This window comes from Tiliqua scincoides, chromosome 5, assembly GCF_035046505.1.
Source record: "Tiliqua scincoides isolate rTilSci1 chromosome 5, rTilSci1.hap2, whole genome shotgun sequence".
Lineage (NCBI taxonomy): Eukaryota > Metazoa > Chordata > Lepidosauria > Squamata > Scincidae > Tiliqua > Tiliqua scincoides.
This window is the reverse complement of record NC_089825.1, coordinates 119121838-119146725: the sequence shown is the minus strand read 5'-3', so window position 1 is coordinate 119146725 and position 24888 is coordinate 119121838. Positions and strand designations below refer to the sequence as shown.

At 45.8% G+C, this 24888-nt stretch overlaps 2 protein-coding genes across 2 annotated transcripts; one reads left to right on the top strand and one right to left on the bottom strand.

The window, feature by feature from the left end:
* Positions 1-4251: 4251 nt before the first annotated feature.
* Positions 4252-8941, top strand: PTH2 (parathyroid hormone 2). Its single transcript, XM_066630341.1, has 3 exons — positions 4252-4277; positions 5414-5527; positions 8539-8941. Exons 1-3 carry the CDS (start codon positions 4252-4254, stop codon positions 8939-8941), a joined length of 543 nt encoding a protein of 180 aa, XP_066486438.1.
* Positions 8942-11992: 3051 nt separating this feature from the next.
* LOC136653443 (galanin peptides-like) lies at positions 11993-19164 on the bottom strand. Its single transcript, XM_066630340.1, has 6 exons — positions 19120-19164; positions 18618-18695; positions 16403-16457; positions 15274-15399; positions 15110-15184; positions 11993-12054 (listed from the first exon to the last, which is right to left on the bottom strand). Exons 1-6 carry the CDS (start codon positions 19162-19164, stop codon positions 11993-11995), a joined length of 441 nt encoding a protein of 146 aa, XP_066486437.1.
* Between the last annotated feature and the right edge of the window lie 5724 nt (positions 19165-24888).

The following is a 24888-nucleotide window of genomic DNA, read 5'->3' as shown; positions in this document are numbered from 1 at the left end:
CTCTGTGACTGTCCCTCCATTGGCACAGCTGCACCAGCACTGGAAAATTGGATAGTACTGGGCCCTCCATCAGCTGCAGTGTCAGTGCTACTTGTGGAGAGTGCAACAACCACTTCTGCATTAGCTTTGCTGTAAGTTTGTATTGATAATCTTGACATCAAGACAGTCACCAATGTTGATGGTGACAACAGCTCTGACTTTGACATTGATGCTGATGCTAAGAGCCATTCTGGCAACTATGTCAAATATAATCCCAAAAACATTTCATCAATTTCCAGCAGGATGTTTATAATACTGTGGCATAAGGTAGCCTAGAATAGCAGACAACAAACTACTATCACTGTGCTGCAGTGTGGACTTATCTATACATGGAATGGAGGTGTTTGAAAACAGTGTTTTATTTTTTTACTCAGAATTAAACACATTGAGTTCAGTAAGCCTTAGCCTGTAATCCTGTCTTACTCACCAGAAACAAACACCTCTAATTTACAGGTCAGTCCTCTTTATCCACGAATTTGGAACCCATGGATTTGACTTAGAAGGCCTGTCTAAGGTGCACTTCTGGTTTTTCCTTTAGTCACGTCCAGAGATCCTCTAACAGACCCACCGCAGATACTGTTATCCATGCTTTTCAGCATTCACTGGTTCCAGGAATGGAACTCCAGCTGATTCCCAGTTTGGACTGTATTTAAATGACTGAATAATCATCCTCTTTGCACCAGGGCATATGGTCAGTGGGGAGGGTACAGTTATTTCTAATAGAGAATTTTTAGCACCTCAATTATGCCACGAGAATCCCTTTGAATGTATGAAGCTGCCTTTTCCTGAGACAGTTCATTGGTCCATCTAGCCCAACATTACTGATCAGCAACTAGTTCTGATAAATGGTTATTTTCACAGGGGTCTAGAGGGGAGAAGGCCAGTGTCCAACCTCAAATGGCTTGTTCCTACATCTGATAGCTCCAAATGCAGCTTACTCACACCCTCCTTTTGCCTCTGTGTTGCCTTGGGAACATGTAAGCCAAAAAGCATATTAATGGTGCCAATTAAGGCACAGGGGCTGCCAGTTGGTGACTCTTGGTCTACTATGAATGACAGCAGCTCTCCAGGGTCTCAGGCATGGGTGTTAGTCTGAGATCCACTCTATTTTCTGAGATCCTCTAACTGGAGTTGTTGAGGATTGAACTGAGGGCCTTCCTCATGCAAAGCAGGGGCTACACTGCAAAGCAAACATTTCCATGTGTGTTTATGTTATGAAACCTCTCACTGGTACCACACCTCTGTGAATCTGTAATGCTGTTTTCAGAGCCCTTGTGGAAAAAGTACCACACATCGATATCCAAACAGTTCTTGATGGCCAGACTGTATAAGCTGCTCTTGTGCCTTAGAACATGTGCAGAGTGCTCTTCACAGAAAAAGAATACCTTATCTGGCCCTGGGCTGTTTGCTGTTACTGGCTGCTGCAGGGAGATTCTTTTCCATCCCTGACACCCGGCATCCTTTCAGCTGGAAACGCCAAGGAAGGATCTAACCTGCATGACAAGTATATAGCCTAACACTGAGCTATGGCCCCCTCCTACCACTGACATATGCTAAACCAAGTAATATGAAAACTGGCGGATAGGATCTGGTAGTTTGTCAAATGGGAACAAGGGCAGGGCGAGGGAGCTGAGACAGGTAGCGCCATGCCTGTGTGTTTTTTTTTTTCTGAAATGTCAGTATGTTTCAGCTAATCTCTTAATTAGACATCCCAATAGCGACTTTGCTAGAGGCAGTAAAGCATCGTCAGCTCTGAAGTTATCAATAGCAACTTGACTTCTAGCGCTGACCCCAATGTGGCTAATTGGCTTTCGGGATCAGAGATGGAGAGCCAGATGCTAAATCACTTTTATAAATTAAAGGAACTGGTTGAGCACCACCTCCGGATGTGCAGTGCCCTCAGACATAGCCGGCACTCAGAGCGTGGCTGCTTGCTCATTAGTCCAGCTCATATACACATATGCAAATGCTCCATCTGTCTCAACTTTTAGAGGTGAGGAAGTCTAAACATCCGAAAAAGACACAAATGAAACACAGACACAGCTGTAGCACACCCTGCAACAACGGTTGCATCTCTTCACGTTGGGTAAAGTACCTTCAGCGACTAGCTGAATCAGGGAGTTGACAGGGAGATGAAAAGTTAGGTGCCAAAGTGCCACAGCTCTGACCCAAATCAGCCCCCCCCCCACCATGGCTGCTATTGGCAAAGGAAAAAGTGGAACATGTGGAGGAGAGTGATGGGCTCAAATTCTTCCCTCTCCTCAACACTTTTGCTGTGCCTCCTTCTTCTTTTTTTCAAGGACATAGGAAGGAAAGGAGGAGCAGTGGAAGTGAGTGGGTGGGTTCCATTCTGCTGCCTGAGGCAGTCACCTCAGTCGGCCTCATGGTTGGGCCGGCCCCACCTGCACAATCTACTTCTGCATAATCTGGAAGCCATACTTTCGAGGCAAAGGTAGCACATACTTCCAGTATTTTTGTCCTGCTTTTTTCTTCCTACACTTATTAGGCCAGCTCTGGGCATTCGGTTCCTATGAAGTGGTAGAAGCTGAGGCAGGGTATTTGGTAGCAAGTTTCCTCCTCATGTGAAATGGCTATAAATGGAGGTAGTTCTGGGTAGGAAGGAGCCAAGTGGCTGCTCCCACCCAAGCCAAGGCTGTGGGACCTCCTTGTCTCCATCAGCTGTAATTGTGTTCCAGAGTTCACACATGAAGACAAACAGACAAATGCAGTGGATCTGGTGGTGGATATCAAAGGCCATTTGTGTCTTGGGGTTGCTCTTCAACTCAAGATTTAGCTACAGGCGTTCTTGGGCAGGGCTAGCTGGCCCCCCTATGAAGCTGACTGAGGTTGTTGCCTCAGGCACTGGATTAGCAGGGGGTGTCCACCTCCATCTATTTACTTTCCTCCACTGCTGTTCCTCCTATCCCTACCTGGATTGGAAAAGGAAGAGGACAGAGTAGAGGAGGAAATGTCACTCTCCTTTCATTCACACTTCCTCTCTTGCTCTGGTTCCTTCCTTCTTTTCCAACTTAGGGAGCGGCAGGAATAGAGGCTGGCACATCACCAGGTGAGGGGGCAGCATTTGGCCCACAGACTTGGGCACAGGAGGTCTTCGGCTGCCCTTGCTCTTGGGCAATGGGTACAACTCAGGAGGAACTGTTCTCATTGTCTGAGATGGAGGCCCAGCTGCCGCCGCCCCCACCCCCCAACAAATTCCCAGCTGTATCCACTGTGGCTAGTTAGTGTGCCTGCTAATGAACCCACGTTAAATAATGAGACCCAGAGAGAAGCGAGACCACCCAGCCGCCCACCCTCCATCGATAACCAAGCCGTGAGTCATGCCATAGTGTGGGAGAGGGTTTCATTAGCTGCCGTGTTAAGCAAGACCTTTCAAGAAGGGTCGATGGAATCCAATAGAGATGGCTTAATAATGAAAAACAAGGGGGAAAGGGGGCAGTCTGATTTCTCTGTCTTGTTAACATTCAGGTCCTCTCCCCCTTTAGATTTCACATCTGACTTCCACACTCATCTGCCTGCCTATCCCTCTGTTGGTTTTTTAAGAGCAGCTTGTTTCTCTTCCACTTCCCCATGGGTGTTCAGTTTCTTGGCGTTTCTTCTTTCTTATTCTTTCTGCTCTTAATCACCTGGCTTAAACAGAGACGCCTGCGTTGGCTCGGTCATGTCGTGAGAATGGATGATGGCCGGATCCCAAAGGCTCTCCTCTATGGAGAACTCGTGCAAGGAAAGCGCCCTACAGGTAGACCACAGCTGCGATACAAGGACATCTGCAAGAGGGATCTGAAGGCCTTAGGAGTGGACCTCAACAAGTGAGAAACCCTGGCCTCTGAGCAGCCCGCTTGGAGGCAGGCTGTGCAGCATGGCCTTTCCCAGTTTGAAGAGACACTTGGCCAACATTCTGAGGCTAAGAGGCAAAGAAGGAAGGCCCATAGCCAGGGAGACAGACCAGGGACAGACTGCGCTTGCTCCCAGTGTGGAAGGTATTGTCACTCCCGAATCGGCCTTTTCAGCCACACTAGACGCTGTGCCAGAACCACCTTTCAGAGCGCGATACCATAGTTTTCCGAGACTGAAGGTTGCCAACTCAAATTCTTTCTGCCCTTCATTTACCTCTCGCCTCTTTTCCTCATGGGTCCTTTCCAAGAGGTGCCCCCCCACCCCGATGCTAGGTGAGACGGCACATCCAGTGGCAAAATGGTGGTGCCGTTAAAGGCGACAGGGTGAGAGGCACATGCCTGCCGTATTCTTGCACAGCTCCTGTTCATCACAGTGGAGCTTATGTAGGAGAATTTTTTCCTTCTGAATTTCTGTGTATTTTCAGCAAGGGTAGGGTGCTTACTGGATTCATTTGTGCATCATGGGCCAGCTTGAGCCCATACAGGCAATCATTCTGCCATACAGTTGTGTTTGTCGTGAGGTAAAATCTTCCTTACCATGTCCCACTCTTCCTTACCCGACACAGAGCTCACTCTGGAATTATTTTATCTTCTGTACACAGGCCTCATAGTGAATCCTATCCCATCTATTGTGACAGAAACAACAAAGTTTTGTGGCTACTTAACGATTCACAAATGTATCATGGAGTAAACGGTAGTGGACCAGCGCCCATGTCATCATTTCTCACAACACTGGCTCAGGAAAGCTGATGCCACTGTAAGTTTTGTTAGTCTTTAAGGAACCACTTGATTTTGTTACATGGGCTCCTCTTTACATGTATCTGTGGCCTTCCGCAAATAATTAGTGTGCCTGCCTGCCTGCCTTCCTCTTACGCTATCTTATACATGTAACATATCTATCAACTTACCTACTAATGTCCACCTGTCTGTAAATGCAGCCATGTTTGTCCATTTGTTCATTTCCCTGCTTCTTTGGTCAACTGGCCTTTCTTCCCCTCGTATTTGCACTTTCAAGAGTTATGTTCTTCTGCACTTTCACAGTCCCATCTTACGTTCCCTCCCACGCTCCAGGTTGCAACTCCGCCTTTGCTCTGCCTCATTATTTTCTTTATCCGAGTGACATGGGACAGTTCATTCCAATCTAATCCATTCCTCCTTTCCCGCTTCAAGACAATGTCTTGTCTTCAAGATCAATGTCTTGATCTGGACCCCCACGCCTCCATCTGCCCCCACGACTGATCTGGCCATTTGCGTCACAAACAGAGACAGAGGGATATAAAGGAGGTGGCTGGAGAGGGACATGGGATCTGGCTTGGAGAAATCCTTGCTGCACAAACAACCAAACATAGGTAAGGATCCAGTGCCATTGCAGGATGAGGCCATGCTGTAAGTAGAGCTGCCCAAAGGCAGCACACTGGGTCCTTTTCAGCACTGACTCCTTCTCTGCTTCTTCTTCCTAGTTCTTTGTCAATGGAGCCGGTGGCTGGAGCTCGCAAAGGCCTCTTGCCCATCATTGTCTTTCTCAGTTCATGTTTGCTGGTGTCCTCAGGGCTCTCGCTGCAGAATTCAGGCAGGTAGGTGGAAGGATTTTCCTATTCAGCTTACCCATTCTGCTTAGCAGTGGTGTAGAAGTACATTTAAAGTGCAGGAGCTTGTCATGACACCCCCCATAGTCTCTTAAAGACTATAATACACCCAAAAAGATCAATTTTTAACTTCTTTATTAGACTGTTTTCTTCTTCCTGCCACTTATTCCTATTTGGAAACATATTGTGCTTCATTTAAAGATCTAGACCAGCTTTTCTCAAAGTGTGCTTCTAGGAGCTCTGGGGCTCACTGAGACTCCTTCAGGGGCTCCACAAGGAAACCATAAGTGTGTGGCACACCACAGTCTGCCCCCTACCTAGTTTGCTAGTCTTTCTGTCCACCTTCCCTGTTGGTGGATCTCCTTCCTCATTCACTCCTCCAGTTCCAGCTTTTAATTGGTATTTGCCATTAAGCTTGGCACTCTGCATGTGTGCTGGCGCTCTGGGACGCCCCAAGACTCCTTTTAGAAGTTTAAAGGGCTTCAGAGACCAAAAAAAAAAAGTTTGAGAACCACTGATCTAGATCTTTTCATCCAGAACTCTTGGAGCAAATTGCTATAATTTAGAAACAAATGTATACATATTGAAAAAATGGGATTAAAAACTATCCCGAATAATTATATAAAAGATAGAGTACTAGCTTGTGCATGTTTACTCAGAAGTAAATCCCACTTTGTTCAACAAGGTTTACTTCCAAGACAATTTGCATAGGATTTTAGCCTTTGTGTAACATGAGCTACTTACTGTCTCTCCCTTAGTCCTTGGGACAAATGATGGTTTGATTATCAGCATATGCCCCTAAGCAAATTTCTCGGCTTACTCCTTCTGAGCCTGCTTCTTCCTGTATGCTCAGGTCCTTTTGAAAAAAATAACGTTGCAAAGATAGCACCTGAGTACTCCTGCTGATGATATCACCACTTCTGCTGTAGAAGTCCCAGAGTTCCACTCCCCCTCTTCCCCTCAATTACATCCTTGATTCCTAGGGAACAGAGAAAGAGAGAGAGAGTGTGAGTGTAATGCAAGTTCAGAAATATGACCAAGGTCCTTTGAAAGCGTTTGTGGCAAAGAAAGCAATGAGAAAAAGTCTCTCCACTTGAGCAGCCTTTAAAATAATGTGTTGGGATTTTAAGTATGGGAATACCATCCACCTCCTTTTTTCCAACTTCTTTCACACACACATTCTTTCAACGTCTCTTCCTGAATCAGTTGTAGCTACTTCTTCATCTGAAAGTAGCTACACTTGGGGAAGAAGACTCTTCTCTATTTTCTTTATCACTATCTGAGAGAAGTTGGGCATTTGTGATGGGAAGCTGGCTGGAAAGGCTTGTGCAGAATGTGGGAGGGGCAGGGATGACATGTACAAAGGGAGACACTGGAGTTGCATAATTCCACAGTTAAAACTTAACTTAAACTTACTGACTCCTTAACTTAAGGCGCTCCTCTATCACTATTCCATAATTTAGTCCTGGAGCTCATTGCAACCAGATGTGGTGATGGCTAATTGCTGAGGTGGCTTTAAACTGATAGACAAATGCACATGAACAGTAGAGCGTCAGTGGCTGGTTGAACTGTCAGCTGGGAGTGAAATCTATATATTCAGAAGCAGTCTCCCTCTGCTGGAGAATAGCAGGGAATGGCTGTTGTCCTGCTTATGACTTTCCCCTCTATTAAGGCAAAAGCTGGGGACTAATGCAAACTAATGTTTCAGTTGACCAGAGACCAGGGATGTGCTGAGCTGAGACTTGAGTTGAATCCCGAGTCTCTGTCCTGCTTGACTTATGTCACCCCTGAGTCATAGTTGTGGCCATCAAGACTTGTCTCCTCTGTGGCCAGAGCCGTTTTTCAAGTCATTTGGACTCAAGTCTGAGTCTTTTCGAAAAGTGAGTCAAGCCCCAGGAGCAGTGAAAAAAAGATAACAAGCCAGCACACACACAAAACAGTCACAGGCACACACAAAGGGAGTCTTGACTCGAGTCTATTCAAGTCTTTTCATTTTTAGGGTAAAACCCCTGAGTCAGTGCCCATGTTCTTGACACATGTGACTCAAGTTGTATGAGTCATGAAAAATGTGTGTTTTCACAACTCGAGTCCAAGTCATCCAAGTTTCGACCCATCCGTGCCAGAGGCTGGTTTGGAGTTTTGTGGTTCTTTTCAGCATCTGCCTCCCACAAGTATGGCTCCCAGGTGCAGTTTGTGGGTTTGTGTCACCCTCATGGTGGACCTCCTCCCATTCGCTGGGCAGGGTGGGGCAATACCTTGCCCTGCCCCCACTGGTTTTTTTGGTTTTAACATTTTATAGAATAGAGATATTTCAGTGTGCGTTGTTTCATTGAATTCTGCATGAAATTACACATCAATTGATATATAACATGATGGTGTTATTCAAAAATAACCAGATTTTAGAAATTTTGGCCAGTAGTGGTGTCACCCCTCCCCCCGCCATGCGTATCACCTGGTGAGGCCCTCACCCCCCCCACACACACACACCCTCCTAGTGATGCCATTGTCTAGGTGCATTCTGATGGGTTTGAAATAGCAATAATCAGTCCATGTCAAACCTGTGCATGTGTGAGAGAGTGCTATCCCATCACTTTGTATGACCAAAAAGCATGATTTCAACAAATATTGCGTAAATGTATCAGATATTGTCTGGCCAAGCCCTTAAGGATGCTTATTTGGACCAAGTATGGAAAACCTTTTGCTTTGGTTCTCTCAGAAAGGAGCACAGGAGTCTCGCTTCTGCTCAGGACATCTTGCCCCTTTGGAAATTCAAAGTCCTCTTTATAGGAGCGGCATCAGGGTTCAAGTGGTTCTGGCACTGGGTGAGAACTCAGTCCGCCTGGCCAGACAGACCCCTGAACCTTCCGTATCAGTGGCATTAGTATCATCCATTGCACATTGGGGTTGGATGGGGAGCACCATGGGGCACCCGATGCAGAGCATTGCTCCAGAGTTCCCAGCAACCTGGAGTCTGCACTATTTCTTTTCTCTCCCAGCAGACTTCGGAAGCCTGAAGCATCCCAGTTTACTCCACAAGAGCACAGTGTTGACCTCAAAGCTGCCCTTGTTCCCTGGGACATCCGCATTCCTTTCATCACCCTGCGTGACTGGAGCCTGAAGTGGATGTCATCAGATGTCATAACTCCGCAGGATGAAGGCAGTGAAGGCCAAAACAGAAAATCCCACCTCTGGAGCCCAGTGAGACAGGAAGCTCTACCTTCTGAGAGTCAAAAGATGCTGCTATACCCAGCTAGCTGGTTGCCAAGGTGGGGTGGAAAGCGAAGTATTGTGGTGGCAGATGATGCAGCCTTCCGGGAGAAAAGCAAGCTGCTGACAGCCATGGAGAGGCAGAAATGGCTCAACTCCTACATGCAAAAATTGTTGGTAGTGAACTCTGACTAAGATGAAGCAGAGCATGGACCAGGATGAGGGGGAAGGTGCAATAAGGGTCAAGGGAGCTGTATTATGACAGTCACAGGAACCCACCAAGAATTGTCTTGCAGTATCAACTGACACCTAGAATAAGGACTGGCAATTGGAGGCCTGGAAGATGAATCCTCTCCCCACTGGGCCTCCACCTGATTGCAGGGCACACCTGTATGTCTCCTCTCCCTCTCCCTCATGCACCTCAGTGACTTTTATTCCAGTTCTGATGAAGGCAAAGGACTCTTGAACCCCCATTCCTGCAGTGCCCAAAGAAGAGGTTTAGGCACGCCCTTATTCTGCCTCTTCCCCCTTATGCACAAACAATACCAAGGAAAATGGTAGTGATAACCTGAGGTTCCTAAAAGAGAGGCCAAAGTCTCTCTTGCTGTCTGCTCTGGGAGACGGGGTGAAAAGGCTGGTGTGAGCCAAATGGTATAATCAGGGCTAAAGCACACATGATGGAGATCTGTGATCTGATCCTCAATTCCCCCCCCCCCCAACAGATAAAGGAAGCCCTGGTTTATGTTGCAAAAGAAGTGCTGGGGGAAGAACTGCTTAATTCTCCCCCCCCATCACTGTCCCAATCTAAATTGCCCCACCCCATCCCAAAGACAGAGAGATACCTGTACTATGCATCTCTCTTGTTTTTTTGCTTGCAGGGCACATATACCAGCTTTGGGTGTAGTTTACATTGGAAAAGCCATTGCAGGCAGAATCCCCAGCATTGCTGTTCCACTCAAAATTGCATCATTTATTTATAGAATTCATTGCCATGGGGATCAATGACAGCCAGTAGCTTAGATTGCTCCAATTTCTTGGAGGACAGAAGTCTACTACTGGCTAACTACTAGTCAGGATAGCTAAGTAGAATCTCCATGTTTAAACACAAGGTGTCTGAAAGTCACAAATACCTGTTGCTGGGTCTTCTGCTTGAAACCTTGCTTGTAGCTGACTACAGCTTGAAACAGAAGCTTTGGTCTGAGCTATGAGCAAGGCTTTTCTTAGTTTCTTCAATTAAGAGCTCCCTGTGGCGTATTTAAAATTGGGAGAAAGGAAGACAAGTCTCAAACTAAAAGAGATCCAGTCATGAATTCCTCATGTCATGTCTGTTTTGGTCCTTCAGAGATGAAATGTACAAAAAAAACTCTGTTATTGTCTCTTTCTTGATAACAAAAGTCATCCCATGACAAGTATCAAGATTGTAGAGCAGAAATGTCATTCATTAAATTCATCTGAGACAGCAGCTGAGCTTGGCTTTTCTTTAAGTGGGTTCCTACCTCACATGTCAAGGGGCCACTGGCCAGAGTCGTAGGACTGAAGAAAGAAGGAAATTCTCAGGTTACTGTGCATGATTTTTTTTTTTTTTTTGGGGGGGGGGGGGTTTCTCAATCAGAACAAATACAGCAAAAATACTTTAGTATGAATGTGTTTTATTAGCAAAGTTGGAGGTGCAAAACTAAAAGAGAAAGCATCATAGGAAGGGGTGAGTGTAAAAACTCAAGAAGGAACAGACTCAGAAACGTACATGGAAGCTAGAAAGGATGGTGTGACTGAGCAGCTTTCTCAGTATGGAGCCAGAGACTGTATCGTATGCTGCAGATGCAGGTCTCCCTTATAGATTTTTGATTAACATATCATTAACATAATTTGCATTTCATTTTCAGCAATGTGACAGATGCCAGATTAGAGCCAGTTGAATACAAGGCATGTATTGTGGTGGTATATTATAGGAGCAGCAGGATATAGGGCTTCCAGGAGATGGGGCTAATGTTTACAGACTCCCAAATCATGAGCATGGAAACTAGGGTGGCTTTATTATGAAGCAGTTGTATCAAATGAAGCATTCCAGAGGCAGCACCATTTTCTTGACTCCCATCTTCATATCTTTATGGTGTTATTAACAGAGGAAAAATGTCCAAAACTAATAGGAGGTCAAGGAAGTGCCTTTGGACTTTTATTTAAAGGTCCTTCCCATTTTGCCATCACACATAGCTTTGTAAAGATCTCACCACCAACTTTTGAACGATCAGGTCTGTTGTTGGCTGTAGACAATGATAGAGCTATGTTCAGAGGCTGTTTGGTACTAGCTAACAGTTGCTGGGGAGCAACAGTGGTAGAAGACCATCACCCTTATGCATTTCTTGTTCCTTTCCTTGAGGAATCTGATTGGTCAGTGCAGGAAGCTAAACCTTTAAGCAGGGCTGTTCAGAATGGGTACCTGTAGCTGGACCTTTAACAGCAGTTTGTTCTGCAGCAATCAGGTGAATTTCAAGCCATTAAAAAGCTTCACCCACTACTTTCTAAAGAGCAACCTTGGGGATAAGGAGTGGGAATCAACTTTGTTCCTGCTCAGTTGGGAAACCATCCTACAACCCATTTCTGTCTCAGAGAATCCAAGCAACCACATTACTGCTCCTGCCAGTCCTGATTCTCTTCTCCCCGAAAATTGCAACGGCCAAACACATTGATGCTGGAGACAAGCCACTTAGAAGAGAGAAGTTTATTTAGCCAATCCATTTTGTACGGCCTCTTTTACTCTCCAGTCCCTGCTGCACAACCCCAGACCACAGTTCTGGACTTTCTATTCCAGTAAGCAGGATGAAACTGGTTTGTTCAAGGTGAAAATGCCACAGAGGACACAGCCACAGTCAGCCGGTTGACATTGATTCTATGCCCATCTATGGGTGCAAGCTTTGAGGGATGCAAGCATGATTAGTCAAGTGTGATATATTTGTGTGTGTGTGTGTGTGTGTGTGTGTGTGTGTGTGTGTGTGTGTGCTGGTCCCAATATGCACTCCTTATCAGTGTATGCGTATCAGTGTATTTTACAAACTCCAGTGCTCCTTTCCAAGAAGTGAAATGCGTACATGTGTGTGCCTTTATAAGTGTCCACCAGTAGATTGCAAAGGAGAATATGCTGACATCAGAATATAACCAGATTCTGCAAATGTGGGTGTGGGGGGGGAAGAGAAGGGAGAAGGGGGCTGCAACACCATTAAGCAGTTTTGTAAGGCATCGAGTGGGCAGCTACTTCTGTTGCATGGTCTCTTCTGAGAGTGGGAAGGGCAGACGGGAAACACCTCCTTGATCTGCTTTAAAACAAAACAAAAAAGCACAACAGCGTTGGAAATAGGAAGTTGCTTCACTTAAACCAAACTCTTAGTCCACCGAGCTCAGTACTGGCATTGGCTCCTCAGAATTTCTTTCCTAGCTCTGTCCTGCAGAGATTGAACCTGGGACTTCTGCATGCAACGGACAGGCTCCACACCGAGTTCCGTCCTCTCCCAGCCTCACTTCTGCTCTCAACCTGCCCCATTTGCTTCTCATATAAATTCAGGCAAAAATTCCCACATAGAGTCAGAACTCAGGCTTCCGGTTGGCAACCTTCAGTCTCGAAAGACTATGGTATAAGCCTACAGCACCCGGTATTCCCAGGCAGTCTCCCATCCAAGTACCAACCAGGCCTGACCCTGTTTAGCTTCTAAGATCAGACAATATCAAAAGCAGTGATGGTGTGCCATGGGACATTGGTGTGCCGCAGAAGGTCCTCAGGTGAATCATGGGAGTTTGGTGCGTAGCAGCTGAAAAAAAATCACTGAAAACTCTTCTGGGTTCTGTGGTGCAGTTTCTAGGGCAAGTGACTGTAGTAACAAATTGTTTGACAATTTGTTACTATAGATAGTTGCCCTAGAAACAGACCTGCAGAACTGGGAAGAATCTCCTGGAAGTGACATCACAAGAAGCAAAGACCACAGAGGTCAGTATGCCACGAGAAGAAAAACGTTGAAAATACGTGTATGCAAACTGAGCCATACCTGAAACACAACTTCACATTTCCTTTCCCAGGGCAATGGAAATGTTCTTCCTAGGGGAAAGAGTGGCTGTGGGGGGAGATCTCGATTGGGCCCCTTGTGGCTTATATTTAACACCCACCAAGCATGCAAAGACCCAATGGCATGTTTAATATAGTATCAACTAGCCCTCAGTTCCTCTGCCTCTGAGAAGCACTTTGAGCATGGGTTGCTGTGCATGCTTTCTCTTCTCACAAGGAGTGGATCATTCTGCCTTTGGGGGAAGGTGGGAGGGGCAGGCACTTTATTTTTCCCCAAAATGTCTTTTATATTTGCAACAATTTATAACAAAGAATTGGCAGTTTTCTTTTATGTGGTTGGTCTGTGGAACTCTTTGCCACAGGATGTGGTGATGGCGACTGGCCTGGATGCCTTTAAAAGGGGATTGGACAAGTTTCTGGAGGAAAAATCCATTACGGGGTACAAGCCATGATGTGTACGCGCAACCTCCTGATTTTAGAAATGGGTTATGTCAGAATGCCAGATGCAAGGGAGGGCACCAGGATGCAAGTCTCTTGTTATCTGGTGTGCTCCCGGGGCATTTGGTGGGCCGCTGTGAGATACAGGAAGCTGGACTAGATGGGCCTATGGCCTGATCCAGTGGGGCTGTTCTTATGTTAATACTAACATGGACACATAAACAACTGTGGAAACAGTTCCCAGTCCTCCAAATGAGTTAGCGCCAGAGTTGTTTGTGATAAAATTATCACTGTTTAACACCTAGAAAGAAAAGCTCCGTTTGGGATAAGGCACAGGATTACACAAGGACACTACAAATGTGCTATATTCAGGCACAGAGAGGTAACTGTCTTGTCCCCTTCTGCACACCTGCCCCATGTTGCTTTGGCCCTGGGACGGGGTTCCCAAAGCCCAGCCCGCGGGCCATTTGCAGCTCTCAGGGATCCCCAGTGCAGCCCACTGGGAGCCCCCAGTCTCCAACAAGCCTCTGGCCTGCCAGAGACTTGCTGAAGCTCACACTGGCCCGCGACTGCCCAATGTGAGCTGGGCATTATTCAACACCCCCCACCCATTTCTGGTTTGGTCTGTATGTCTGCTGAAAGCACATCCCCGATTGTCCGAAGTTCCATCTCTAATGTATTCATTTATACAAATTTATTTAAATTTTAACTGTAAGTTTTTTCCCCAGCCCTCAACACTGGGTCAGAAAGATTATGTGGCCCTCCTGCCAAAAGGTTTGGACACCTCTGGCCTAGGAGAATGATCTTCAATCTTTTTCATGCCATGACCCCAATATATAAAGTATGAGACTGGGGACCCCAGAGTCAATTCCAGGTCCTTCCTGGAACCTATCCACCCCATCCCCCTTGCCACCCACTCTCCACCCCTGTAATGCCCTCTCTGCACTGTTCACTGTAATCAAAAATTCTTATTAGAGAGAGCGGAAAAACTCACCATGAAGGCTGGCACTAGTGAAAACTATTTTAGCCCAATTGTTAAGACCCTGAGCAGGATTGGGACTCAATCTCCTGGTTCCTGAAGGGATACACCAGATGCCTCCCCTTTCACCTGGTGGTGCCGTAGCCTCGTGGTCTTCCACCTTTCACATTCCCATAAGTTGCTATGACCCCACAACGTGGTTTTGCAACCCTATTGGGGTCCCAACCCCAAGTTGGGCAGGAGGTCTGGTCTAGAGGGTTGAACCTCCGTTTGCCTGAAGACAACAGCCGAAGGTCACCAGTTCGAGGCCACCGGCACCGTGCGACCTTGAAGCAGCTGACAAGCTGAGCCGAGCTATTCCATCTGCTCTGAGCGTGGGAGGATGGAGGCCAGACTGTGCGACCAGATCAAGAAAGAAACATCTGAATGTTGTTGTTTCTTGAAAGATAGAACCTTCTTTCAAATTGTAAAAATCCCTACAGGGATTTAAATTGCCTGCCTATGTAAACCGCCTTGAATAAAGTCCGAGGAGAAATCTAAGAAAGGCGGTATAGAAATACCTGTATTAATAATAATAATAATAATAATAATAATAATAATAATAATAATAAGTTTGAAGAACACTGGCCTAGGAGAAGCCATGCTGCAAGCCTGTATTTATGCAGTGCAAGGCACTGCATAGTCCCTGTTTAATAAGTCTGTTACATCTGCATGGAGCCCGAGTACAGTTCGACAGACAACACACAAATTAGATCATATTAAAATTTCCTGGCTCACATACACCTTAATCATGAGGATCTATTCCTCTCCCAGGAAAGTCAGTAACCAAGGGTTCTTTGCTCTCTCACTCCAAACTCCTCATTCTCCTCCCAGGTAATCTAGCATTTGTTCTCACCTTGGAGGTGCAGGTAGGAAAGAAAATCCATTAGGGTTTGGAGGATGCTGTCATCAGAGGGGAGCACAACACGTGCTGCAAGACAGAGGAAAGGGAGTTGAGGGGCAGTGATGACACAACAGAAGAATAGGGAGAGAATGGAAGAGTCAATCATGTGTACTCACCCAGCGAATCCTGCCCTAGTGAATATAGGTCCTCCACAGCCTCCCGCTTTCCAGCTAGGCCTCCTTTATCTGACAGCGTCTGGTGAGCATCTGCTTTGGGAAGAGGAGAGTGAAAGGGGAGAAGCGATGTGGTTTACATAGAAAAGAGAAATTCACTACTACCATGTTTGTAAATAGCCACTTGCCCAATAGTTTTGGAGCGATCACCCCTAGGCGATCAAGCAGGGCAACATTTGTATATTAGTGGAATATTAGTTCTTTCAGACCATGACTGTGCCACAAATATGGCTATAGATAGGCATATGGATACACAAGCTGCGTAGATTCATTTGCAAAGCTGTAAAGTTCCAATGGGGAAAACACAGATGGGCTTGGCAAACTGCAAGGCATCTTTGAACTTGAATAGATAGAATATCTTAGACAGAATAAGGGAGGCTTTGCCACTGGCATAATTGGTCCCTCTGGCACCAGGGGCTGTGACGCTAGACATCACCCCCCCCCCAGTGCCTGACGTAGAACTTATTGTGGTGATGCAATGACGTTCACCACCAATTACTTCTGAGTCACAGGTGCTCGGAGCAGTTGCACGCCGACCACCTTTTGGGGGGGGCTTTTTCCCCACAAAAAAAAAGCAGTTGGCCACTCAGAGTGGAGTGCAACCATTCCAAGTGCCCATGGGGGGGGTACCCTGACACCCTTCATGATGTGCCACCCTGTACACCTTGGCCCCCCCCTTAGCTATGCCACTGGGCTTTGTCTCCCCTGTCCACATGTCCTGTAGCAGGGGGGTCAGGTGGCCAAACATGCTTAATCTAAGAGCCACATACAATAAACTTCAGATGTTCGAGAGCCTCAATATTTAAGAAGCATTTACATTCTTAAATATGTTTACTCACCATGAACACCAAACATGTTTTAATCCTGTGGACTTTAAGTTTATATGCGGAAAATTAGAAAGTTTGAAAAAAATTCTTTTCTATTAATTGTGATGCAAAAAGCAGCTCAGCCAACGTATTTCTGAGAGCTGCACATTATATGTCAAAGAGCTGCATGTCCATAGATTGGCAACTCCTGACATATAGGATGGCAACCTTTCTTTCTCATGCCAACCAACAGTAAATTGACTTACGGGGTCCCAAAAGGTATCCGGCACTGTTCAGAGTCCAGCCACGTTTGTCCTTGGGCTATAGGAGTAAGGGATCAGAAGAGTCCCATTAAACTAGTTCCTACTGTGATATCACCGTAGAAATGTATTCATGAAAGAACTACAGGTGTGGGTAGGCAGGGGGGGTAGCAATGGCTGCCAACCCTGTGTCATGCAGGCCTCTATATGTATACCGGTTTGCCCACTCACACACCCCTCCTCACCTCTACAAGGTCAAGTAAATAAAAGCTGCTGGCTATTCTTTGGGGCTTCCAAGCAATCAGACATAGGATGGTGCCATGGGGATGGTCACCCAAACAGCACCGTTCACATCACACTCAGACAAGCAGACAAAGTTATTTCAGTGCATCTTCGCCTGCCTCACTCTCATTCACACGTGACACAACATGGGCTGCAATCCTATACATCCGTTCCCAGGCGTAAGTCCCATTGAACACAATGGTACTTATTTCTGAGAAGGAATACACAGGGTAATATAAATAGATGGCACCTCCTTACCCCCCAGTGGGGAGAGAAGCAAGGCATGGTTGGCTCTTTCTCCCTCCGCCCCCCCCAAGCAGAGCAAAAGATCAAGCAAAAGCTGTGTTCGCTGCTGTCCTTCCTACTGCAAAAAGCAAGGGGGAGAAATGGCTGTCCTTTAAAGTTGAAAACACATGGAGAGGAGAAGCTGTAGCAAGGAAGGGCTCTGCAGGTGACCAGTCTAACACACCCTCTCACCTACCAAAATCACAGATATCAAGAACCACATGGATTTTGCAACCACACATTCCAGAGCCCACGTGGAAGAACCCAAACTCACGGATTAGGAGGTCAACATGTCACCAAGAGATACCTGGACATTCCATGGCACAAAACCCATGTGAGTTCTGCATCCTAACATGCACTCATTTCATGGAAAATGCCCCCCGGATTTCTGCACATGTGGCTTGGGCCTAAGGCAGACCCTCACTGATCATAGTAGCCGCTGGAAAAGATAGGATTAGGATCTGTGGGTGATCTGCAAAGGCTTCAGATTCCCAATTTTTTAACAATAACTAAAGGGATCTCCCTGCCTCCCCCTCCCAATTTGGCTGTTGAAATGAAGGAAATTGTGGGGGGTGGACAGGAATGGATTAAGGAACTATCAGCCTAGATCTGGTTCTTAAAACAGATTCCAGGGCTAAGCATGTGTTCAGAGACACCCTGGTTGTTAAAATTACAGTGCAATCCTTTGCATGTCTACTCACAAGTAAGTCCCATTGTGTTCAATGGGGCTTACTCCCAGGAAAACATTATAAGATTGCAGCTTTAGGCACATATCTGCCCTCCAAGCTACTGTTTTGCACCTTGCTCTGGTTGGTGAACCTTTTGGGGTTCCAGTGGAAAGCAAAGCATCATAGATCCTGCAAGCCTGAAATGTGTCTACTTCTGGGTTACCCTGAAGTAGAGAGAGTGCAAGTTAGTAGCAAAGTAAATGCACTCCACACAGGTTATTTCAGTAACCCTTCCAACAACCCTGTAAGGTAGGCCAGTATTAGGACATCCTGATCCCCCCATGGTAGTAACGGAGGATAGGAACAAAGACTATGAACAGTGGCCTGTTGGGAGCCAAAGGAGTTCATGACTGAGTTGGAAGTTCACGGAAGGAAAATCCAGCTCATAGCTCATGCATTCAACCACCACACTGTCCCAGTTTCCATATCTTGAAGCGAAGGGAAAGATATCCTAGATGAGAAAACCGATGGGAAGGGGCGGAGGGGAACCTTTCTCAACAGGTAACAACAGTAAAACAGAATCTGCACAATCTTGCATCAAGAAAGGGATGATTCTCTAAGAAAAGAAATTACCCAGCACATATCCACAGACAGAGCCATTCAGCACAACATAGTGGAGTGTCAGGTGGAAAACTATAGTATAAATGCCTGAACTGAACCCAGGGCCTTGATGGGCTCCAGTATGGCTGATGGGGAGGTGGAATGAAGATTTGGGGCCCTAGAGAGACACTGCAGCATAGTGGCCAGAATGTTAGACTGGAAGACCCCTGGTTTGAACCCCCCATTCAGCCAAACAGCTCCCTGGCTGACCTTGACCTAGTCACTCTCTCTTCAGCAAACCTACCTCACAGGGTTGTCGGGAGGATAAAAACAGGAGGCACCCATTGGAGGGAAAAGCTGGATAAAAATGTAATAAATGAACTCACCACAAGAGCAATTCCAACACATTCACCAAGGAGCCCACAGAGGAGCAGAGAAAGGCAGAACTTTGACGGAGAACACATCTGTGGGCAAGAGGGAAGAGAACTCAAAGCAGAGGCCCTGTTTCCAGCTTGCTCTAGTCCCATATTCTTCACCCAGAAAGCTATACAATGGAAACTGACTTTTCTTTTTTTTGATGGGGTTGAAAGTGGTATAAAAGAGAGGTTCTTGCCTTTGGTGTACATGCATGTTTCTTTAGTCCCTTTGTCAGAATATAAGAACAGCCCTGCTGGATCAGGCCATAGGCCCATCTTGTCCAGTTTCCTGTATCTCACAGTGGCCCACCAAATGTACCCCCCAGTGGTCCTCTCTGCTCAAACAGATTTTGCAGCTTTTTCAAGCATCAATTCTCTAAACCTTTCTGACCACAGACCATAGTAAGGTGAATGTGTACATCAAAACTGTGTCCTAGCATACCCCTTTGATAGCCCAAATCAACAAACTTACCCATATTTTCTGTCTCCCCACAAATAGCCTGGTTTTCAATCTCATGGTCCTCAACACCAGCCCCCAGACTATGCTCCTCTCTCAATGAATCCACACCATCTTCACTCCCAACCTTCATCAGTTCCAACCTCCAAAATATTCCCATTTCCCCAAAAGGCAACTTCAACCAGGATATTTTTATACTGCCTCTGCAGCCGCCCCCCCTATAATTTTAACAGCTGTGCAACTGGAACAGACTCAATAGGTGAAGCTTCTTCTATCACTCCACTTCTAGGCTATAAATACTGCACCTGTTGAATTTCTGTCTGCAATACACAGCAGTTCTACCTGGAAAAAAGTTAGTAGCCCCATTTTAATGTTTAATATCCCCTAAGTAAATTCTTCATCTCTTAGCTGATACCCACAAATCTCAAACCTCTGTTATAGATCTGAAGAACCCTTACCTTCAGCTCTGTCTTGAGTTACTGGGTGTCTGATCCCCATTGAACAGGGTCCTGGGATTTATAGAGGGAGATGTGTGAGATTGGGAGTCATTATTCCACAGACAAAAGGGGGGGGAGGCAGATTTGTTTAATTGACTATAATAGCCCCCTGAGACACAATTAGAGGGGAAGAGGGATGTTGCAATCACTTTCAATGCACAATTGATTCATATCCATTGTCAGAAAATGAGTGGAAAATTGGGGGTAATTAGTGAATGGGAAGAGGGCTGTTGCAAGTAGTCTACACATTCCAGACTGTCTTCATATTTCTGATGCAGGAAGCTTCAAGAGTCTGGGTTGGAAGCCCCCCCCCATCACTTCCTGCTAAGCTCAGCACCCTCCTGGAGAAGCCAGATTTTGTGGCTGCTTCACACCAGCACTTACAAAGTTCATGCGCATGTGTGTTCCGCTGTAAGTACATTAACCTGGGAGCCACAATATGGCAGGGCATAGCTACCTGTCATAACATATACTCTACTTCCATGTATGTACCAAGAAATGAGGGCCTATTCACAGAATCTCTTTCTGTGTTTTCAATTTTCATTTTTGCTTCCTTCCACAGCTGTTCTGTTTTTTCATCTTGCATTATTAGCATCTTTTAAAATGTCTGCTTTTGTTAAACATTTTGAAAGACACCATCTTACTTTAATGGCGACATCCACATTTGCTCTTTTCTCTAGAACTGACATCTTTTGTTCATTCACTTTTTTACAAGATATTCAGAGGATGTCGTTTCCAAACAACTGATTTTCAGTGTTTTCTGCATTTCCCTCCAATGTTTTTTTCAGATCTGATTTGAGGTCATTTTTTGGACTCAACACATTGCAGTTCTAGCCTGTCCAGTGTAGACAAGGTCCTTTTAAGGCTTTTTGAGGCTCTGTGCCTTTAATTAAGCACTTCCTGTTTGCATATGCAGTCCATTTTATTGATTCCATTGATCCCAGATTAGTAATTGCCGATTGAATAGCTGCTCTGTAAATTGTCCCATGTCAATTCCTGTTGGGGAGGTCATAAGAACATAAGAACAGCCCCACTAGATCAGGTCAAAGTCCCATCTAGTCCAGCTTCCTATATCTTACAGTGGTCCACCAAATACCCCAGGGAGCACACAAGACAGCAGGAGACCTGAATCCTGGTGCCCTCCCTTGCATCTGGCAGTCTGACATAGCCCATTTCTAAAATCAGGGTCTGCAATTACTGATTTCCTCTCAAAGTTTTTGCTTTTATTTTTTTATGGCAATTATGCAACTGATGCTATAGCCCACCACTCCCCTTGCCTACGTACTTACTCTTCTGCTCTATCCCTGTCTTCCTCTTTCAATCCAAGGAGTAGGAGCAATGAAAGTGAGTGGACAAGCAGAAGTGGGCACCCCCTGATAATCTCCTGTCTGAGGCAAGCAACTCAGTTTTATGGGTGGACCAGCCTTGATTTTTTAAAATACATCAGGTTGTATGCTAAGGAGCACACATGGAAAGAAGGTGGTATTCTCTGCTGTTCCAGGTGCATTTGCAGAACGATTGGTAACTGATAAGTTTATGTGCAACATCTCATACAACATGTTGCAACTTGTGCAATGTGTTGTGCAAGTCCAAAGCCAAGTCAGGATCCCATCTTGATCTCTACTTTTAATTGTGTTTTTAATCATTGTTGTAAGCTGCCTTGGGTCCCTTTGGGGAGAAAGGCCGGGTATAAATAAAGTAAATAAATAAATAAGAACCACACACAATCACTTCTGCATGCACAAGGCCGTTAGGTGAGCAACAATTTAGGAGACCACCCATAATTTGTAATGGCTTTTATAAACAGGAATTAAAAGAACAGAATTGTATAAATGAAATCCGGGCCCCTAAATATGAAACCACTTGAACCAGTTACCACATTTTGAGAGGGGTTTGATTCAAGGCCACCAAGAAGTTTTTGGTTCCAGTTCGCTGAAAACTCCTGTCTGAGTTGTTTTTTTTTTGGATGTAGGCTGGATTGAGTTCAGCTCTCTGTTATTTATACATGGCATATAACATGCATACATACATGCTTAGTGCCCATCAGCTTTACATAAATAAAAAAAGACATGTCTCTGCTCAGGAGTGTTTACAATCTCAACTTTTGACAACATGGAGACAACAGAAAGGAAGGAGGATGAGGGCCTAATTCAACATGGGATGAATGTATGCACATGCAGTTCTACAAACTGAAGGATGAATCCAATCAAGACCATTTCTGCTACTGCCTGGGCCTATTTTCACACAGTTCTGTTAGTTCTCCCCCCAGAATTCACCCTTGGAAGCTAATTGGTGTCCCTCCGGTTTGAGCACAAGTACTTTCGTCTTCTCCTGGATGCTTAAGTGCAGGTGGACTCTTTACTCGGACTGCATAATTAGCACCCCTTTGTGAATCTACAAGCCCCGTTGATGTCTTTGAGAGCTTTCGGGAAAGAATCAGGATTCCCGGATGCTTTTAGTGAGGAGTGGTACCCAACAGATTAGGCAAATAGGCAATAGATCAGAAGCTAATAGGCCCTCTAGGACATAAGAGGCACTTGAAGCCTCTTCTTATGACACACAAAAAAGTGGACTTGCGTGTATCTGCTTTTCAAGCAGAGCTATGCTGATTTTCAAAGGAGCTGTATGATTCAGGGTCCAGTCCTATCCAACCTTCCAGTGCTGATGCAGCTGTGCCCAATGGGGTATGTGCTGCATGGGTGGGGGGGGGGGTGTCATGGAGGCCTCCTCAAGATGTTTGCTTCATTACTTCAGGGCTGTACTGTGGCTGCATCAGTACTGGAAAGTTGGACAGGATTGGGCCCTCAGAATTTCAGGGTTCTCTGGGTGTCCAGTGGGCAAAAGTCATGGCAGGGAGAGGTCAGCAGCCAGAACTGTTCTCAGGGAAATACATTCATTGTGGCAATTGGTTTTCAAAGGGAGGAGAAGGAAGATCAAGGTGTTACCCTCTTGGCCTGATGAAGTTGCTAGAGCTGAAAGATGAGAAGGTAGGGCAAAAAAAAAAATGCAGCTGACTTCTTTTCATTTTTTATTAAGTTGGGCAAGTCACTATCTCCCAATTTAACCTACCTCACACGGTTGTTGTACACTGCCCTACCTTGTGGGAGGAAAGGTAGGCTAGAAAGGAACTAATAATAACATTTATTGCTTTCATATCCTGCCCTTCATCAAAGGACCTTTGGATGTTATAAGTGCTTCCCAACTTTCATTTTATCCTCACAACTCTATGAGGCAGGTTAGATTGAATGAGGGTGCAATCCTAACCCCTTATGTCAGTGCTTTCCAGCACTGGCATAGCGGTGCCAATGGGATGTGTGCTGCATCCTGCAGTTGGGTGTCGCTCATGGAGGCCTCCTCAAAGTAAGGGAATGTTTGTTCCCTTACCTTGGAGCTGCATTGCCCTTATGTTACTGCTGGAAAGCACTGACATAAGGGGTTAGGATTGCACCCTCATTCAATCTAACCTGCCTCATAGAGTTGTGAGGATAAAATGAAAGTTGGAAAGCACTGGAAAGCACTGACATGAGGGGTTAGGATTGTGCCCTGAGTTTGATTGGCTCAAGGTCAGCCAGTAAACAGCATGGTCGAATGGGGATGCAAACCTGAATCTCCCCAGCTGTAGTCAAATATTTAAACTGCAACCAATCCTAACAGTTTGTGATGCACTATCACAGCACACAGATGCTCATTTAGAAGCTACACTGTTTTGTGGGGTATGAGTAGTTGCACAAGTGAGCTGTGATGGCAAAGAAATGTACAGTATATTGTACCACAATACAAGAACAATACAATATAAGAAGTACCAGATGGCTGGTGCCAGTTTGCAAGCTACAGCCAGCAGTTCAGCAAGCGCATGGTTTGCATCTCCCAGTTGACACACACACGAGTCATACATCTCCAGCCTCATTCCAGGCCACTTCTAAGGCCATGTGGGATCTCTGTCATCCTGGATAGACACAATGACTGTGAAACACAACACACTGAGTAACCATAGTGCAGAAGAAGTCTCTGCGCAAGTTGCCCCTCAATATTGGTGGTAATACCCAATACACTATTGGGAAGGTGGGCCAGGGGTGCTATGGGGGCCCCAGTGCAGATCTTTGCCCCAGGGCCCCCAGCAAGCTGTTCTACACAGCATAGCACCTTTGGATAGTCTTTAGGCATGAGAGGAAGCATTCCACTTGCAAAAGGACAACACTCTCATCTTTTCCTTTGGTTCTGTTTAAAAAAAAAAAATTCCCCTTGGGGGGAAAAGATCTCTATCCATGATCAAAGACTTAGTCAGAAGTGCCCAAATTGTTGTAAATGAAAGGTTGCAATCACAGTTAAGAATGGGCCAGGTGCAGAGACTTCTCTAAAGTCCGTTGAAATCAATATGATTGACATCTGGAAAATGTGGTTTAAAAGTAGAATTATCTTTCGAGCAGATCCTAAGATCCATCTTGCTCAGCATCCTGTTTCCAGCAGCTGTGACCAAGAAAAGCATGAAGCTGATGCCCTTCCTCTAGCATCTGGTACAAAAGATATACTGCCTTTGTATGTGGAGGCTCTCTTTAGCTATCTGGCTAATAGTGACTGATTAGACCTTATCCCCAATGAAATCCACGTGGATTTGCTTTCTAATCAACATGGTGACTGAGAGTGAGGCTACCTGTGACAACCGAGAATCCTGAAAGAGGAAGACAGGCAAGTCTTGGTCCATTAGAACAAAATCCAAAGTAGTGGAACACCTTTATTAGGGCCGTTTAAAAAAATAAGATCACAAAATGGTGAGCAAACTTTTGAGTTCTCCAGAACGCTCCATCAGACTGGAAGTTTTCCCCTCTGAGGTAGGAACTAAGGGCCCAATCCTATCCAGTTTTCCTGTGCCAGTAGGCCTGTGGTGGGGAAGCAGTCACAGAGGCCCCCCCAAGGTAGGGGGACATTTGTTCCCTTACCTGGGGCTGCATTGCAGCTGCACCGGTGCTGGAAAGTTGGATAGGATTGGGCCCTAAGGCTACAATCCTATGCATACTTTCCTGGAAGTAGGTCCCATTGGATACAGCGGGATTTACTTCTGAGTAATCCCCTGGGGGCTGGGGATAAGACTAGGCCCTCAGTTTGGCTGTACTTGTTGTAAGAGGCGACTAAACAGCCACCGGGTAGATGGGACTCGTCAGCCTGGGAAGGCAGCTCATCTGAGAGAAGGAAAACTCTGATCCCAAACCTCCACTGCCTTGAGGCTACATCCAGTTATGGAAAAGGCTTCAGGAGACAACCTCGAGGCAAAATCCGGAGCCGGAGTCCC

Excerpts from the sequence above, each read along its gene's own strand:
- PTH2 (XM_066630341.1), top strand. The coding sequence starts at position 4,252 with ATGGTGGTGCCGTTAAAGGCGACAGG. Across the intron at positions 4,278-5,413 it reads GTGCCGTTAAAGGCGACAGG|TTCTTTGTCAATGGAGCCGG; the intron begins GTGAGAGGCACA and ends TCTTCTTCCTAG. Across the intron at positions 5,528-8,538 it reads TCGCTGCAGAATTCAGGCAG|ACTTCGGAAGCCTGAAGCAT; the intron begins GTAGGTGGAAGG and ends CTCTCCCAGCAG.
- LOC136653443 (XM_066630340.1), bottom strand. The coding sequence starts at position 19,164 with ATGAGATTGAAAACCAGGCTATTTGTGGGGAGACAGAAAATATGG. Across the intron at positions 18,696-19,119 it reads TGGGGAGACAGAAAATATGG|ATGTGTTCTCCGTCAAAGTT; the intron begins GTAAGTTTGTTG and ends TCTTGCCCACAG. Across the intron at positions 15,400-16,402 it reads CGGATACCTTTTGGGACCCC|CGCTTCTCCCCTTTCACTCT; the intron begins GTAAGTCAATTT and ends TGTAAACCACAT.